We start from the raw sequence: 19,626 nt of genomic DNA on the forward strand, positions 1-19,626 counted from the left end.
ATAAAGACTTCCAATTGCAGTTTATAATGTTAATAATCATATGTATTTTTCAACAAATTTTTTAAAACAGGATTAATTAGCGCAATGCAGAATTTGACGTTCTCACTGTTGTTTTTAGCCGTGATGTGTTTTGAATCAGAGTTGATTGAGAAACAGTATCAAGTGGGCGAGATGTTTTAGCGTAGTGAAGACTCCTTTTTTTTCATTTTCTTTTTCTGAAGCTGTGGGTATATGAATGATAGTAAAATACGATACAGTTCCAACTGTTGAATAGTTTGTTGTCCTTACAAAACCTCGATTCTTGGCGAGAGGTCCTATCTTGCTACAGCCGTACTCCTATCAGCACACGGGTGTGACTGCTGTATTAGGAAGAAAAATAATCATGTTGGGGATTCGTTAAAGGCGTGGAAACTGAGTCAAAGGAGTGTTGATTAGGCTAGAGTACCGAGTTATGAACATTGCATCACTGGTATGTTACAGACCTCTGTGACTCAAGTATTATTTGCCCCTTTCGCTGGCTGCCAATAATTCATTACGCTTAGATGAAAGTGCAGCAGTTTTCGCATATTTATAGCATTCACAAAAATTACTACAACACTAATATAATAACTATTCTTAAATTCTCTAGTCTAATTTGTTATTGGGTTTGCTGGACTGGCATTTCAGGACACAATGTGGAAAAAAAAAATAAAACACACCATCTAACCCTCACCCAAATTCTAGCCTCTCTTTCTAGTTTGTAAAGTGTCATGACATCCCTAAACCTTCTAAAGTAAAATTGTGTGGTCATTCCCATGAATGCATTGCTCTAAAAGGCAAAAATCACTTCACAAACCAAAATAAACTATAGATAACAGTGAAAATACTGATGTGATTAGCAGACAATATCCAAAAATTATTACAGTGTAGAAGAATCACTTAATCTTTTAACACAACCTGAGCCAGTTTGATATTTTCATGTTGCAAATGATTACAACCTGAAAAATGCAAGTTTCAATTTTCTTTTGTAGAAAATGTCTGCCTTCAGTGATGAAAATGCTGGAATTCCAGTCAGTCCAAGAAAACTCTTGTCTCCAATACAAGCCATGGGCCTTGTCTTGAGAGATTCCAACAGAGCAAATATTTCCAGTTTTCCTGATCATTCATTTTCTGAAAAGGTAGACAGCTTTAGGCTAATGAAATATTGAAGGTCGCATACTTCTGTTTCTGAATAAGGGATCAATTGTACATCTATTTTAATTAACTTGCAATAAAACAATTTTTTTAAAGTTTTTACTCAAGTGTATTTAAAATACATTTACTAGTACTATGCTTTATTAGTACACAGAACAAAAATTGGTTTTGAAAAATACTGGATTTTTTAGATCTTTAGAATCATCAGACTAGGTGCAAACTGATTATTTTGTTTTTGTTTAGATGAAGTCTGAACTCATAATCTTGTCTGAATCGAAACAGTTGGAATGAGATTTTTTTATGTCTTGTATTGCAAATAAAATAGTTACACAAAGTTTTTAAGCTAAATACTGGTAATAATCATTGTTGATCTGTTTAGTCTAGATCAATGAAACTAAATGATTATATATATTCTTACAGACAAATCATGATGTGAAATTGGATAACTCTGAAGATGATGATGGTGTTATCTCTTTCAAACTGCCATCTGCCTTATCTGATGGCATGGAACTGAATCCCTTCCACCCAAGGACACAGATCCAAAACCCACCACTCACGACCAATCAGCATGTGCAAGACAACATGACAGAGTCAACTCAAAGCAGAAAAAAGCATGAATCAGACCTTGAGACTCGGTCTGCTGCAGTATGTTCACAAGACTTGAGAGAGTCAGCTCAAGACAGCAACCAGCATAAAGCAGACATCAAAACTCCATCTGCTGCAGTATGTTCTCAAGATCCAGAGATGAAAGGTCTCTTTGAAAAAATGGAACTGCTTACCTTGAATGCAATAAACATCTTGGATGAGAGGAGTATGGTGTTTCTCCATGTCTTAGCAAAGACATTGCTTGTGGAGAGAATTACCAAAACACAAACAGCATTGAGAGTAATACACATTCTACTGGGGTAGCTTTAGTTTGCAGCAGTGATACTCTGGACTATATCTCAACAGGTGGAATAAAATTTGATATTGATATACCCCAGGTGGAAAAACCCTTTATTACAAGAAGCCAACTGGCAAACACTATTGAAAAATGTGCACCAGGACTGGATGAAGATCCCTTCACTACAAGAAGCCAACTTGGAAACACACCTACAAAATGTGTATCAGGATTGGATGAAAATCCCTTCACTACAAAGAGCCAACTTGGAAACACACCTACGAAATGTGCACCAGGACTGGATGAAGATCCCTTTACCACAAGAAGCCAACTTGGAAACACGCCTACAAAATGTGCACCAGGACTGGATGAAAATCCCTTCACTACAAAAAGCCAACTTGCTAACACACCTGGAAAATGTGCACCAGGACTGGATGAAGATCCCTTAACTACAAAGAGCCAACTTGGGAAGACTCCTGAAAAAAGTGAATCAGGACTGGATGAAAATCCTTTCACTACAAAAAGCCAGCTTGGGAAGACTCCTGAAAAAGGTGCAACAGGACTGGATGAAGATCCCTTTACTACAAGAAGCCAACTTGGAAACACACCTACGAAATGTGCACCAGGACTGGATGAAGATCCCTTTAACACAAGAAGCCAACTTGGAAACATGCCTACAAAATGTGCAACAGGACTGGATGAAAATCCTTTCAGTGCAAAAAGCCAGCTTGGGAAGACTCCTGAAAAAGGTGCAACAGGACTGGATGAAGATCCCTTTACTACAAGACGCCAACTTGGGAAGACTCCTGAAAAAAGTGAATCAAAACTGGATGAAAATCCTTTTACTACAAAAAGCCAGCTTGGGAAGACCCATGAAAAAAGTGCAACAGGACTGGATGAAGATCCCTTTACTACAAGAAGCCAACTTAGAAACACACCTACAAAATGTGCACCAGGACTGGATGAAGATCCCTTTACCACAAGAAGCCAACTTGGAAACATGCCTACAAAATGTGCAACAGGACTGGATGAAAATCCTTTCACTGCAAAAAGCCAGCTTGGGAAGACTCCTGAAAAAGGTGCAACAGGACTGGATGAAGATCCCTTTACTACAAGAAGCCAACTTGGGAAGACTCCTGAAAAAAGTGAATCAAAACTGGATGAAAATCCTTTTACTACAAAAAGCCAGCTTGGGAAGACCCATGAAAAAAGTGCACCAGGACTGGATGAAGATCCCTTTACTACAAGAAGCCAACTTAGAAACACACCTACAAAATGTGCAACAGGACTGGATGAAAATCCCTTCACTACAAAGAGCCAACTTGGAAACACACCTACAAAATGTGCAACAGGACTGGATGAAAATCCTTTCACTGCAAAAAGCCAGCTTGGGAAGACTCCTGAAAAAGGTGCAACAGGACTGGATGAAGATCCCTTTACTACAAGAAGCCAACTTGGGAAGACTCCTGAAAAAAGTGAATCAAAACTGGATGAAAATCCTTTTACTACAAAAAGCCAGCTTGGGAAGACCCATGAAAAAAGTGCACCAGGACTGGATGAAGATCCCTTTACTACAAGAAGCCAACTTAGAAACACACCTACAAAATGTGCAACAGGACTGGATGAAAATCCCTTCACTACAAAGAGCCAACTTGGAAACACACCTACAAAATGTGCAACAGGACTGGATGAAGATCCCTTTACCACAAGAAGCCAACTTGGAAACACGCCTACAAAATGTGCACCAGGACTGGATGAAAATCCCTTCACTACAAAAAGCCAACTTGGAAACACACCTGGAAAATGTGCACCAGGACTGGATGAAGATCCTTTTACTACAAAAAGCCAACTTGGAAACACACCTACGAAATGTGCACTAGGTTTGGACAAAAATCCCATTACTACTAGAAGCCAGCGTGAGAAAATGTCTGAAAAATGTTCACCAGGACCAGATGAAAATCCCATTACAAGAAGCCAACATGGGAAGACACTTGAAATGAGCGCACCAGAAATGCAAGCAAATTTTGTGGCAGAAAAACCTAACATAAAAGCTGATCAGACGGTAGCAGATGCACGGGTTATTTGCGTGGAAGCCATAAATTCTCAGAATAAATTTGCAGATGTGCTCACTGATATTTCACAAACTGTTCATTCGGACTGAGAACAAGTCTGCTGTAAAAGGAGATGATCTTATTACATCGCGGTCAAGAAACTGCACCTTAGAAGGGGAAGAAACAAATGTGTTGCCTGAAGGAGAACTGCCTGCCATAACTGTTTTAAGTTCCCCAGCAAAAGAATTTGAGTTGGCTAGCAGTGAAGAGATGGAGCCTTTCAAAGAAAACAAAATGTTAAATTTGTCAGCTGCTGTTAGTACATCAGGTGGAGTTCTAAATGGAAATAATTTTTTCCTGACAAGACCAAATTTTACTGAAAATTCAGTAAAAGACAAGACTGAAACAAAGCATGAAAAATCACCTAATGTAGCCTTGCAGCCTTATGAAATTGGGGATTTTGTGGCAGAGAATGACCGTGAAGCAGAACAGAGGCTGTCAGCACAGAGTGCTGTAGGTAACAAGGCTAACATTGAGACAACTGAACACCCCTTGGAAGCATTAGAAAACACTGATCCTAATGATTTGAAATCAGAATGGAAGGTTTTTGATGTTCTGGGAAATGGGGAAGAATTCGCCAAAGCCTTGGAAGAGCATAATCCATTGCTGCTTGCCAGTGAATTAGAACTTGGAATAGAAGAGAACATGTTTCTTCCAGGAACACAAGGTATGTATAGTTCAATCAAATTTATTTTGCATACGGGTAAGAACTGGATAAGAAACACATTAATCACTTGTTAGGATATTTTCAAAGGTGAAAAAAAAATTCAATTTCTTGTCCTTTTGTTGTAATAAAATGCAGTGTATAGATCTGAAAGAATGCTTAGTTGTGTTTGTTGGTGTTTCGCAGTCTTCAGCGACCCCTCAGCTTGGGAGCTTCTTGAAAAGTTTGGTGGTGATGCTGTAAGTACCTTTGCACTTGGTTTCTAAAATGAAATCATTTAAATAGCAGTCAAGGCTGCAAAACCTACCCACTTCCCTTAAAACAAATTCCTCATTTGGCTGATCTTAATTTCTTGACATTCTTTTAACCATATTGCTTAGGATTCTTGCCTTCAGTGACATTATCACCTATGGCAAGATTTTGGTAATGTTAACTAACAAATACAGAGTGTAAGGAAGTGGCATACAGTGGGCAAGCCATAGCATTGATATAAAGTCCCATTCCATAACAGTCACCCTCATACTGAATAGCATTTGACATGCCTCTCCATGACCCAGTCTTATGAACACAATTGTTCTCACATAAGAATTTTGTTGACTGTTGAACAGGCAAAAGAGTCAGACCTTCGAAAGCAGTCTCTGTATGTTAAATTTGATCCTCTTGTAAAGCCTCTGACAAGATCCCCAGAGAAAATGCCAGCTCCAGCACATGCAGGTAATTAAAAAAATGTTTTTGTGCTGAAATTTGTGTATGCAGAAATACAGAATTTATGTATGTTCACTTTATCAGTTCATGTAGTGTTGCGAAACAAGACAGGCTTTAAAAGTAGCACAATAAGTTTAATTCATGTTTTTAATTCCTTATAATTTTTGTTTTTTTTGTTTTTTTTACTTTGTTTTGAAAAAGTAAATTTGGAATATTGAGAATGGTTTATTGAAATAAGATCTTTGTTAAGAACAGGATTATTGTTATTAATAAAATAGAACTAGCATGCCACTCACATTTGTCTTTGGTCTTACAGCTCCTAGGAAAGTGGCAGGCCGACATACAGAGATAAACACATCTTTGTTGAATAACTCTTCGTAAGTGTTTACAGTGAAAACATACATTCTAGAACTTTCTGTTATCATTCTCATATTTGTTTTTTTAAAAAAATCAAAAATTGGGCAGGTTATTTTACTTCCATTTAATCTGTTTTTTGTATCTAGATCTTTTCCTGAGTTTCATATAACTGCATAAGGCAAATTTTCAAGATGAGAAAATGCCTTTTTTTTATCACTTAGTTATTTTCAAGTTTAAAATGATAACTAATATTTATGTGCATTATTAATACTGAACTTTGAAAGATGGGGCACGAGAACAGGTGTGCATAAACTGTTCTTCTGAATCATCTTAAATTTATCATTTTTTAAAAATTTTCTTGTCAGAGCCGAAGAGAGTCTTTGTTTGTTTGGTACTCCTCCTCGTGTTGCTCGTCGTCGCTCTATTTTGAACCAGCGAAGAATAAATGCATCTGTTTCACAAACAATCGACGAAGAAGAGGCAGTTAAACAAGTGGACTTATTTTTTATGAATGGGGAAGAAGATTCACATCAGGTACTTTTAGGACCTTAAAAATTCCTACCAATTGTATTTACTTAAGGAGTACAATATTGCTTGGTCAGGGCTCATAGTTTTGACTGGAAAAAGTTTGAAGATTGTGTTGGGTCTGTGTAAATTAGAAAAATGCTTCATGATGACTTTGCAGTGGAGTATTACGTTCAAGAAGAACCTGCCAGTTAGCAAAAATACAATTCTGCCATGATTCCTTTTTTCAGGTATTAGCAAGGCTCCTATCCATTTAGATCAGGGATCAAATCGAGATGACAGATTTGTGCAGATTTAAAACTTGGGTTTGTCTTAAGGATTTATTTAACATTTGCTGATTAGTTAAAAGTTAAAAAATTTCAAAGAAACAGCAACAGAACAGCACATTAAAGCAAAAAGCTGTACTAGAATTTTTTTTTTTTTTTTTAAGTGTGAACCTTTTGACAAGGGGACATAAGGAAAAACTTTTAGGTCAACAAAAGGTGTCCCTCACATCACATGTTTTACTGCTTCTATGTCACTTAGTGTGTCTATTTGAGAGTGAAGATCAAAGATTGCGTTCTGTTATCCATTTTACTTGTGAGCATCTGTAAAAATCACCATATATACATCAGTAATGTATTTTTTTATATTGCCAATGATGTCAAGGTTATAGTTGATCTGGAAAATATGAAAAAGGGTTTGGAAAAAGTCTGGGAATTCTGTTTGGTCATTCCTGTGGGGACATTGTTTGGAGATCATCTAGCTCTTGGCTACTGTAATGACACCAGCAAATGTGTGTAGGTGTGCTTTATGAAGAGTTTTTTTTTCTTTTTCTTTTGTTGAACAGTTTATTAATGACCAGTCACATAAGAGGCTTTCTGCTGTTACTAATCTAGTGCAAGTTGAAGAGGTGAGACATTTTAATACTGCACCCTCCAAAAACCAAACATACTTCTCCTGTTACCACACACACTTTACCATTGTTCTAACCAGAAATTAGTTTTAAAGTAGATCCTGCTGAATGCACAAGGCTCATCAAGGTTTTATCAGCAGTGACTTAAAGTATAAAATATTTTGGATGTTGGTAATGGTCCTTGACAAAGGGTGTCTACTAGAAATAACTTGAAATGTCTTATTAGCCAGATATCACCCCTCTCCCTCAAAGACTCTGACCTTCATATTCTGTCCTTTGAAGAGGAGAATGTCAGTGAAAAGTTTGTGTTAATATTGATTATTTAATTTATCCATTAAAGATCTTGTTTCTTTGGAATGACTTAGGCAAGATTGAACTGATAATATATAATGCAATATATTTAAAGGTACCGATATGAACTATTTTTAATATGGTTCCTTGTTTGTAGATTCCCAAATTTACGGAATCAGAATGGCTTCGAATGCAGCAGACACTGAAATTGCAATATGAGGGTCTGATGCTGAGCAAGGAACGTGAATTCACTTCAGCACTACAAGAGGAAAGAGTGAAAGTTACAACGCTGGAGGAGGAAGTTCAAAACTTCAAGTCTAAAAATAAAATTCTCAGTGACAGTGTGCTGTCAATGAAGTAAGTATTTAGGCAAAAAGTTTAAGCAGGAAGATTAGCTGCAGTTAAGCAGCTGCAAGCATGGTGACCGTGTGTCTAGCCTTTTCCAGAACCTTGATAAAAGATATTTTGTCATATTTACTTAGTTTTTCTCATCAGGTATTTCATTGTTTGGTAGAGGTGAAAGACTTTTTAGTCAGCAGAAGTTTTTGTTTGTTTGTTTTTTATGTAAGTTAAACATTATCTTACAGGATTACATATAATTTAGCATAAAATTTGGTTCAGTCTATTCAAAATCTTTTGTTATTTATTATTACCACTTAAAATGTTCCATGTATCAGTCAGACATGCTTACTGGAGTTAGATTAGCACAAAATTTAAGCTTGTTAAATGGCTGGCAATTTAATAGTTTCTGCTAATCTTCTATTTTTTTCCCTTATTCAGGACAGTTGTTGCTGAATATGAGAAAACCCTTGAAGTATTGATAGGTAAGTTAATCAGTTATTCAGTATTTTTCATAGACTAGATTTTGCCTCCTTACTCTAATGCATTATGTGCATTATATCATTAGTGCTGTCACTACATGCTGATTATGATTATGTCTATGGAAAAAAGACAGATTTGTAAATGTGAAAGCCATTTTAAAATCATTTAAACCCATTATGTAGCCCAAGGGTTGTGGTCAGCAATCTAGTGCTACTCTATAATCTTACATCTTATACATGAATCCATACTCATGTTTACTGCAAATCATTCTGTACACTAGCTACCAAGGAAAAGACAACAGAAGAAGCAAGACGCAAAGTAGAAGCACTTCAAGCAGAAAAAGATCAGGTCTGGGCCATACAGTGCTGTTATAAATTCATTCTTTTAGTGGAGTGATGTAATAGCACAGCTTAGATTTTACCAGGCGAAGGTCACACATGGACCAGTTTCTGATAAATTGTTGATTTAAAAAGTTTTTAAAAGAAACCTAGGTGTGAGTTGCTTAGTTTTCAAGCAACCGTATGCAAATTGAGTGTGATTTCTCTTTACACCAGGCACTAGATGACGTGCAGGCATGGGACAAATCTTTTTCTCAACTTCACTGCCGATACGAGAAAATGAAGACAGTGCTAGAGGGGTTCAAAAAGGTTGGAAACATGTTTCAAACATGTTTAGTGTCAATTATTATCTGAGTCTTTTACCAGCATAGCATATTAACCAACAGCATGCATGCTTACTAAAAACAGTTTCCCCACATTTGCATATCAGACTGAGCACATGCATGTGTCACCTAAAACTAAAGAATGAACAAGCCTTTTGCTTTTACATTGTTATTGTGATGAGCTATTCTCTCCTGCATTGCAGAATGAAGAAACACTTAAGACGACGATAAAAACTTTGCGAGACAAGCTAAAGGAATCAGAAGATAAAACGGTGAAGGTCAAGGCATGTGCTGAGGAAAAAATTGCTGAGTGAGTGTTTTTAAGTACAGTCTCTACTTATGAACACTCGAATTATGAACTTTGCTACATACGAGTAAGGTTGTCCTCAAGCTCAAAAGTAGTTTGTGAGGATTGTCTTCAATTTTAAAGTCAGCGACTAAGGATAGTTTGCATATTAGAAACTTTATTTCATATACTCTTTGTAGTGTGAGTATGCGCTATATAAACTTTGCATTTATTATTATTATTACTTAAAGGTTGTTCAAGCACATTCCAATTAAAACAACCGAAAACTATTGTTTATATCAGTATTTCTGAAAGTAGAGCTGGTTGTACTACTGTAATCACAACGCATCTGTCCAAGTACTGACTTACAAACGTGCATACAAACAGCCTTCTGGAACCTGTTTTTAAGCTGGGGACATTATGTAGTTGCTTTCTGCTGGTTTTTGGTAAACATTTGGATATTCATATTGTCCCATTCTTCTGGACAATATCTGGCAGCTTGCTTGACATTATTAATGTTGATAACCTTTGGAATGAAAAGGGCAAAGGGACTTCGTGTTATTTGTGTGCTTCTGGTGTAGCTTGAAATTGTCTTGAATGGAAAGTCTTGAGGAAAAGTAACTTGTAACCCCAACTTCCAAAATTTTGGGTAGATGAAGTTTGCATTTTTTTTATGTTTTAGAGTCGCCAAGAGACTGGAGCAGACCAAAGCAGATAATGTGCGTGCAGAGGCAGAGCTGAAACGAAGACAGCTGCAGGTTCAGAGTTTAGAAAGCACCTTAGAGCAAAAGGTATTGCCATGTAGCTATTTATTGAGCACAAAGTGTTTTCTACAGCAATCTTGTGCTTACATTTCAGAGCAACATGGTCAAATAAGATGTCACAATGGATAAAAACACATTTTGCATGCCTTTGTTGTAAATATTTCAAATGCGATTTAATTTTATTGCTTGATGGATTTACTGGTGGTTCTTTTGGAGGTAATACTGCTCTTAAAATTTGACTTAAAATTGCTACCTTGACAATGAATTCCTTTTCCATTTCAGGCTAAAGAGAACAAAGAGCTGACTGATCTCTGTGAGACACTCATAAATCAAGTTGGGGGGAGCAGGAAGTGAGGTTTTCAAAAAACAGGCTGACATGAGTAGGACAAAAGTGTTCTTATAACTGCTTACATTTTTATGTGTTTTATTCAGCCACATAGAAACAGTCTAGAAATGCACATTTGTACATTTCATTTACAATCTTTAAATGGTTTCAACAATCCTGTTTTCAGATGCTATTGAAGCAATTTTGGAACGTTAAAATCTGTATAAGCACATTCTCTCCTGACAACCAGTAGTAACTGATTTATCCTGTGAGTCTCACATCATTATATCCATGCTATGTCTTAATTGCTTTTGATAGCTTCTCTGGTAATGTGTGAGTGTTCTATGTAGAGCACTTTTTTTTTTTACTTGTCTTTGCTGCTTGCTGCTTTTCCAGCTTCAGCTTTATAACATAGATTCTCTTTATGGCATACTGTATGTGCCATTTCAATTATGTGAATGGTGAGATAATTCCTGAACTTAGTTTTGTCTGAAGTGTGTTTTTCCTAATAGGAAATGCACCCTATTTTGTACCTGTGCCCAAAATTCTTAAGAGGAATTTAATCTATATAGATGGTATTTAAAAGAAATCAAAAGATGGAAATGGGATAAGTGAATAACTCACTGTTACACTTAAAGACTAACTTAACATAAAAGGTGTAGTATATTGTACATAAAAATGAGTATTTGTTTAAAATATAGCCAGTTTTGAATCAACTTATTACAACTTCTGTCATTGTTTTTCTTCTTCCTGATTTTTTTTATGCAAGTTGAAAGATGTAGAATGTAAATATATCATTTAAAAATACTATGATAAATTGTGCCTTTATCTTTGTTTTACCTGTTTTTTTTTTGTTTTTTTTTTGCAACTGCATTGTAAAATAAATAATAAATAAATAAGCAATAAATAGCTATTGGATAGATCCCTTAAGAACACGTATTTCACATTACAGTTACACATAACACTACATAACAGCTACAGTTAATAATGCACAAAAATCTTTCTCCCACTTTTTTTCTTTCACTTGTAAATCTGTAATGAAAATCTCCAGTTACATTAAACACATAACAGGCATAGATATATGTACACAATTGTTAGCCATAGAAAAATAGAACACAAGACTTGTACATAGCTGCCTATGATGATGATGATGATGATGTAGTTTTGTAGCGCGCTAGTATCCGCATCACAAAGATGCGCTCAATGCCTATCACATCAAACCTGCATACCATACACTTTGTATATGAAAAAAAAAATTAAGCGGTTAAAATCACATGTAAATATTGAAAAAAATGTCAAATATCACCCTCACACACACTTGTCCATATCAGAAAACTAATGTCAAACACCATATATATCCAATCCCAATAAAGTCATCACGTGTATAAAACAATCACCAATGGTACCTCCTGTTGTGTGTGTATATATATAAAAGAAAGGGAATACAAAGTAGAGCAAATTCCACAAAGTTGTAAAGATGACTTTTCAGTTTGGTGAGGATGCAGTCATGGAGTGGTCTGTTTTATATCTAAATTAAGTACCATGTTCCCCTGAAAATAAGATCAGGGCATATTAATTTTTACTCAAAAAGTGGTATTAGGGTTTATTTTCAAAATTCTTATTTTTTTATGTACAAAAATCTAGCTTTATTATAATACAGCCATCTTCTGGAACATCATAACTCAGTTTATTTATATATTAATATAATTACTTTATAATTTGATGCATGTGTTGTGTTTCAATGGCTGACGATATTTAGGCTTATATTAGGGTAGGGCTGATATCACCAGCATCCTGAAAAATCATGTTAGGGTTGTTTTCAGGGAAACAATATACATTAGAAACAGTGTATTAGGGATTCTGTGTTTAAAAAATAGTTTCAATCTACTTTGCTGTAATGGAGAGATTCTACTCCAGGTATAATTATTTTTAAATAATGATTAAATAAAAGCACTCCTCTCCTTGACTAAGTATTGTAGAAACCATAACTTGTCTATGCCTACTGGGATCTTGCACATTTTTTTTTTCGGGCCCGGAACAATTTTTTTCCCCTGGTAAATACAAGAGCACTGGCTCCCAGATTTTCCCCTTTCCCTCCCATCCAATGGATAGGTATCAACACATCCATAAAATATTACATGCACTCATGTATACTTTTCCATGTAAGCATGAAAAATACCCCATAACAGTACTAATAGAGTATTCAACATCAAATCAAAGCTTTTGCCAGTGAATTTTTTAATCAGATCCGAAAGTTTGCTTTTTTTTAAACTGTTATTACAGCCAACCCTGGAACACCCGAGCTTTTTCAGGGATGTAACTAGCACGCTTTGCATGCCTGCTCAAAGTGGATTGCTTACCTTACATTCCTTTTACAAATCGGAGCAACTCGAAATGCTCCTGCTGATAAATCATGTAAGCAGAAAGAAAGAAAAACCTGGTATAATAATGTTGCTGAATAAAAAAAAGTGTGGGTGACTGAGCTGATGAATAGATGAAACCCCGAGATTTCAAAAATGGTGACTCATCGGATGTTGATAACCAAGGACCCTATTTCGATAGCGGATCATTAAGAGAAGCGATTGGCTGTATCAGCTTTCGATCTGTAAATTTACATTTGTAAATTTTTATTCATTGTAGCTGCTTGTTTAATATTCAATCTGCAAATTTTACTTCAGGGAGCTGAACGAGACGAACACCTGCGTGCAACCTTCGGCTGTTTGTTAAAGAACTTCATTGAGTTTTCGCCCGCGTTGCTCACCACATGCTGTAACCTTTGTACCTCAAACTACCAGCATATTGCAACTGCAGGGGCAAGACAAAACAAAACAAACATCCCACATTAATCGAGTTACGGTAGGAATAGCTGTATCCTTCGGATCATTCATAGCAATGGCTACCGATACTCCTTGTAAATAATTGTAAATTGTTCTTATAGTTATGAAGCTAGCTGCGTTTATGAACACCGTCGCCTGCGTAAGAAATTAAGAAGAAAAGTATGAAAGCAAGACGAGTTTTATTAGGTCCAGAGACCATGTTGCTATGGAAATGAGAACAAAACGACCCACTTGTAAATACATCGAGGGCAAATTTGTCGAGGCCAGAGGAAACACCCCAAGCATCTATCGCTTTCACAGCCTCCAGCAGTCTGGAGTAATATTTCAAAACGACTGAGTGCTGCCCTGGGTACTGATTAGTCATGTATAATTAATGATGATGCATGTGATGTCGTTGACCTGGCGAGTTGGTTGTATTGGACAGTCTGTATTTTGGGGTTTTTCGATTGTTTTCGTCGGTTGCAATTTGCATCATTTTTCTTCTGGGATCTAGGTGACTGCAGATTGTTGGTTACAGCTGGTCGACACTTGAGGCAAGGTAGATATAAATGGCATCCATGATTGGAGACGAGTTTGATCACGAGGGACGTGAGGGTAAAGAAATTTAACGCTGTGATAGGTCGATACATATTTCAGATATAACGCTTTTATTCCTTGAGTCTTGGCAGATTTTCATAGAGCTCAAGATAAAAGAAATTTTGATATAATAAATAAGGATTTTTTTAATATGACGAACTATATTCAAGTCCAAAAGTAAAAAAAAAAATCCGTTACAACGAAATTCTCTTTCGATGACAGGAATTCGGAGGTGTAATTCCACAACCCTCTTTTGGTTTAGTCAGCATTTCTGAGATCTGATCAAATGATTACCCGTTGATGCGTGGACGCACTAGCTTTGATATTCTTGTTATCAAAGAAAGAAATCCTTCGTTTGCCTGACGGTGCTTCTTGTGCTACAACATGGGCACTCGGAAACTCAAGCCTCGGATGATTAGAAGGTAGGTGAACTTGTGTGTTGTTTTAAGAACGCGACGTTCATGTCTTGTGACAGAAGATGAGTCAGGCAATATTTTTAGAATTGCTTGCTGAGCCTCGAAGCCCAAATGAAGGAATCATCCTCATAATTGACTGATGCTGTCCACAAAATTTCTGCATAACCTGGAAAGTGTCAGGGTCGGAGTAACGGCCACCCCGAACTGCCCTGCTGTCCTTTAGTGACTGCATGTAATCCACCCAACCAGCGACCTCTGATATACTATAGAGAAGCAAACCTCACGTGCATCATTGTCAAACATGAAGTCTTCAGGTTCAGAAGCACGCATTGTCGTGTGTCGCACGTACCGTACGGAGCGGGTAAAAACTTCGAAGGACTTAGAAAAACAAAAAAAAAAAAAAAAAAAAAAATCTGTCATTTTTCTCCCTAGCCGTGCATATCTGTGGTGCATGATTTGGTCCGTCTATTGGCAGTCGATCGCTTGTTTGCTGTCGTGCCGATCCGGCCAATAATGATCTGATTGCATTTTCAAATACGATGGCTCGTCGACAGGGCAGACAGCGAACCTGCGTATTAGCCAAGGAGATCAATGATGACATTACACGTCTGACGGTAGGGATATCAAATTAATGCTCCGATCATGCGAAAGGGCTATGTGGGAGTAGCGGGGCTAGCAATCAAGCCGGCTCCTTTCCTTCAATTATGCCGATTTGACGTGCTGTTTCTGTGGAGAAAATTTCGACTGGCTATGCAAAGAAAAAAAAGGAGGACTGGTTCTGGAGGAGAGGCTTTCTCCCCCAACCCACACTGATGTGGGTAGCGTGACTGGAAGTGGGCGAAGAGGAGAACTTGTCTAGAGGCCGCAGCCATGAAGGAAAGGGGAAGCTACTTCCAAGGTAGTTATGGACCGGAAGTACAAAGCACTGTGCGCAGAAGCGACGAAGAAGGCGGAGGTAAGCTTTCGATCGAAAGGTCTCATGATCCTGCGTCTGGTTACGACCTCAGGAAACTCTTACTCCTACTCCTCGTAGGCAGTGAATTAGAGTTTGTCTTGTTGTCATGGAAACCAGGTACACTTCCAGAGAAATGCAAGATTTGTCACGCACAGCATTGAGACATGATATTAAACACCTTCCTCCAGAGCATCGGTTCCTAATTGAAGCTTTCACATTTCAATTGATTCCTTTTATATTTTTCTTCCGTAAACGAAGATATCTCAGTCTGCGGTCCATTTTTTTTTTAGATGAGCAAAGGAAAAGGACACGTGTACCTGATGAAGCGTCTTGTACCGCATAACCTTTTAAGAACAGGGGAAATGTTGAGGACTGGTAAACGGTTGAAGAAAAGAGCTGAAGTCACGGATGCTGGGAGTCAAGGGGCAGAGCAGAAAAGCTTTCAACAGTTAAAATACAACATGAAATTTAATACCTGTCTCTTGGAACACTAAGGGAAAGAAGACGAAAGACTGCAATCTGAGGTGTATAAAAAGATAATTAAAAAATACAGATGAACACGCGCTACTACATTCTCATCTGAGTCACCTTTACAGATAGTACATTTCAGTAAAGATTGTCTTAAGTTTCGAGAAACGAAGAATGGAGAGAACATTATTTGCATAAGAATTTTAAGTTCTGAAGAACTTAAGTGATGGACGACGACACTTACGACTCCATGTGTGTGTGTGGGTGGAGGGGAGAGTAAAGGTTGGGCTCGCGTGAAAATAATCGCAAACGCACACCCACACACGGATGTCTCCTATTTTGTGTTATTTATTCTTCATTCTTTTTACTCCCAGTCAAGAAAAAACAAACCTACACTGAAACCTGAAACCAGAGCAAACTCCTCAGGTGCCACTCGCTCTGTGAAGCGGTCCGCCGACGCAAACCTGTGAATGACGTCACAGCCCACCAGGTGCAATATCAGATCGGCAGAGGACAGCGCGCGCTACGAGGCTGGGCTTACCTGCGAAACTGATGCGTGTTGCACGGCGACGGGGCGGTTGATAAGCGCTGGGGAGGCTCGCCAGGTGACCGAGGTCGTGCAAGTTTCATGCAGACCCCAGCGACGGTTCCGTTCGTGGACCTCGAGAATCTTCTCGGGTGGCGCAAGAGACACCTAGATCGCACCCCGTTCCGCGATGTAATATTCATGCAATAGTCATCACGGATTCCTCGGTAAGGTAAATCAGCAGGGAGGAGAGCGGGAGGGGCTGTGTGTGTGTGTGTGTGGGGGGGGGAGGGGAGAATGGTGAGGGAAGAGGGTGAAAAATGACTTTCTTTGAACCGAAGGTCCGGTGCCACGTTGGTCTCATTAATATTCATGACCTCTGGGGGCTTGTCAAAACTTATTAGCCAGTCACACTCACCCAGCCCGTTGTTCCTATCGGAAGACCGGAGCGACATAACAGAGCAGGCGTCAACAGGTCGCGCCTCTCCGTGCCGTCTTGCACGCGGGTTCTCACGAGGACAAAGGTCACTTCGACCCCAACCTTTTGCGTCCTTTTCCCCACCGTCCAAGACTTCTGTCGTTCGTCTCTCTAGCCTGACCAAAATCACCACAGGGCGATGTTTGGAGCTTTTCCAGAACTTGTTCTGGCACTTCACTTCCTGCTGGCGCCTGGAGGCGTTTGGAGCCAGTTTCTACTCCGCCCTGTCGTGACATTTTTTAAAAATTCATTTTCTAGTCACGATTTGTCTCATGTCAGCTCCCAGTCGTGTTTGTTTTCTCATGTCAGTGTTCTGGTCGCGCTTTGTCTCATACCAGTTTCTAGTGGTGCCTTTTGTCATGTAAAATCTTTGACCGTACAGTTCTTGGTGACAAAAGCCCTCATCTTTGCAGTCCCTGGACACCTCTGGCAGTTGGTGAGCTTTCAGACGAGTGAAGTAGCTTGGACTACAGCTGCAGTAGCGAAATAGTTCGGTGTAGCTCCAGCCTGACTAAAGATGGAAAGCTGGCACACAGTAGTGATGAAAATCGCGATGCAAGGTGGCCAAACAGCAGGAGCAAAAGTTGTTGCTGCGGGACATGCAACCTGGTCATTAGTGTGTGCCAAGAGCGCTAACAACCGGGTGTTACTAGTAATAGCTGATGGATGTTTTTATTTGGGGGTTGGAGTGCCACTATGCTTTTTACACTGTTCACTTCTAAAAACAACCTAAGCAAATTTAATTAACCGGGAAATTTTCTGTGAGAAAAAAGAACGTGTCAATTAGAATTTCCCATTTCACATTCAAAAGTTAAATATTAAAATGAAAATTCGTTCACTCCAGGGAACAACAAGAACAAGCACGCTCCTACACGCTCCCTCATCGGGGCTGCTGGAACAAATGAAAAAGAAATTTGAACTGTTTATTTGTTGGCAGATACTACTTTGAAACTCCGTTGGAAACAAAGCTAAATAAAACCATGGTAAAACAAAAGTGGTCTAATCAGCAAATAATCCGATTCATTACAGGAGTCAGACCATTGTTAGTGGCAACTAAAGCTACATCATGCCGAGGGAGTGAAACGAAAGTAAGACAGACGAAATTTGATATAACAAATTGCCAAACTGTCGTGATTACACACGGTTTTACACAACTCTCTCACACACACCCACATGTTTGCATGTTTACCCACAATCTAGAATGGCTTGAAATAACTCGGCTCAAGCCATCGGAGAATGAGACGCAGAGGAGGGTAACAAGAGATATCTTCTAGTTTTAGTACTAAACAGAAACCCTTATTTTTTCTTTTCTTTTTCTTCAGCTAGCGTCCAGCGTGAGAATGTAGCAGACAGGATTCCATATCAGCCACGTTTACCGAAGCACAGAAGAAAAATGAAAGCTAAAAAGAAAATGTCTACACTCGGAAGCAGAAAGACACTGCGAGAAGTAACCTCAAAGCCTCCCACGCTGACCTCCGTCCCACGCTCCTCTTGCTGATTTCCGCTACCGCATTCATGTCGTATCAACCGCTGCATTATCTACCCTTTCCACCGGAAGTCATCAGTGAAGGACCGCCTAGCACACCGGAAGCCCATCAGGCGCGGAGAGTGTCGGGCGTGTGTTTCGTGCGTGCAAGCGTCAGGCGAGGAAATTAAGGAGAGGATCTCGCGGACAGTCTCGTGCTCCACGAGTGTTTGCGACACCCCGCAGAACGGGAGACAGTTTATTAAAGTGTCTTCCTCTCATCATTCTTTCTTTCTCTCTTCGTACTTCATCACTCTATCAATTCCTCGCATCCGTCTGTGTGTATGAGAGTGAGAGAGAGAGATGGGCTGGGGGTGTATGCACATGCTCGCGTAGTTTTATCTTGTCCACTCAATATTCGTGTCACCGGCCTTTTTTTTTTCGCGGAGAGACCAACTCCCGGCAGTTATTTCCTAACAACAAATATTGATGTAGTTTCAAACAAGCAAAGACATGAACCCCTTTAGTGATCTGAAGACAAAGCGGTCTGGTTTTTTTTCCACCTCTGCTTCCGGATGATTGGTGTCGTCTCCTCAGGATAATTTAGTCTTTATATCACCTAATGGCAAATTGCAGTCTATTTTTTATCTCACGTGGGAAAGGTAAAGATCGCATATTTCTCTGCGAAGCCTAATGGCGAAAGTCAACGCACTTCTCAGGAAGCGAAGTTTTTAGCGAAAGCTGTTTATCAGGTCTGTGCTTCGCGACCCTGTCTCGCGATATTGACCTTATAAAGCTTTCTTGTCGGCTTTTTGATTGCTGGGGACATCAACTTAGTTATGACGAGGAAATACCAGAGTATATGAAGGTTGAAAGGTTGACAAAAGGTCACTCCAGCCCCTACAACCAACAACTAGCGGAGCTCAAATGTACATCACGTGACTTTGCAGACCTCGGAGCGATCAGAAAAAAAAAGCATGTGATTTGTTCCTTTCGAAAACCAAAAGCAACCCCAGAGTAAGAATTAAGAAGAAAACCTGTATCATCGTCTAAACGCGGCTGGTCAGTGTCTCACAATTACGATTTAAGACCGTTTCTTCTACTTTATCACAGACCCGATGATTTGGTAGGATGAAACATCTTCAGCCGCAATGGAAGCTGGTAGAGTACCACCCAGAATACATGGATCATGTTTGAAGTAGAATTTCACTTTACAGAAAAGAAATTAATTAAACTGGTGCAAGGTGTTGACACTGCCTCTGCCAAGACTTATTTCTACGGCAATTATCAAACTGACAGCAGGTAACAGAAATCCATTTAAAATTATTTTAACACATTTTTTTTTCAGATTCTCAGCATTAAATCGATTCCTCATTTTGATGACCTGTCATAATTTTCTGGATCGTACTTGAACAATCTGAACGATTAAACGGAAAAATCTCGACA

At 38.7% G+C, this 19,626-nt stretch overlaps 1 protein-coding gene across 1 annotated transcript; it reads left to right on the forward strand.

Annotated features, from left to right (window-relative positions):
• The first annotated feature begins 451 nt into the window (after positions 1 to 451).
• On the forward strand, positions 452 to 12,132 carry LOC112564033. The gene is given in 17 exon segments (XM_025238567.1): positions 452 to 469; positions 1,011 to 1,157; positions 1,594 to 1,818; positions 1,983 to 4,152; positions 4,154 to 4,831; positions 5,015 to 5,067; positions 5,437 to 5,542; positions 5,850 to 5,910; positions 6,256 to 6,424; positions 7,245 to 7,307; positions 7,759 to 7,958; positions 8,382 to 8,425; positions 8,704 to 8,771; positions 8,978 to 9,070; positions 9,288 to 9,394; positions 10,053 to 10,161; positions 10,417 to 12,132. Coding segments are annotated over 17 exon segments (4,383 nt in total). The 3' UTR covers positions 10,489 to 12,132.
• The last annotated feature ends 7,494 nt before the right edge of the window (positions 12,133 to 19,626 follow it).

Source organism: Pomacea canaliculata, linkage group LG5 (genome assembly GCF_003073045.1).
Source record: "Pomacea canaliculata isolate SZHN2017 linkage group LG5, ASM307304v1, whole genome shotgun sequence".
Classification (NCBI taxonomy): Eukaryota; Metazoa; Mollusca; class Gastropoda; order Architaenioglossa; family Ampullariidae; genus Pomacea; species Pomacea canaliculata.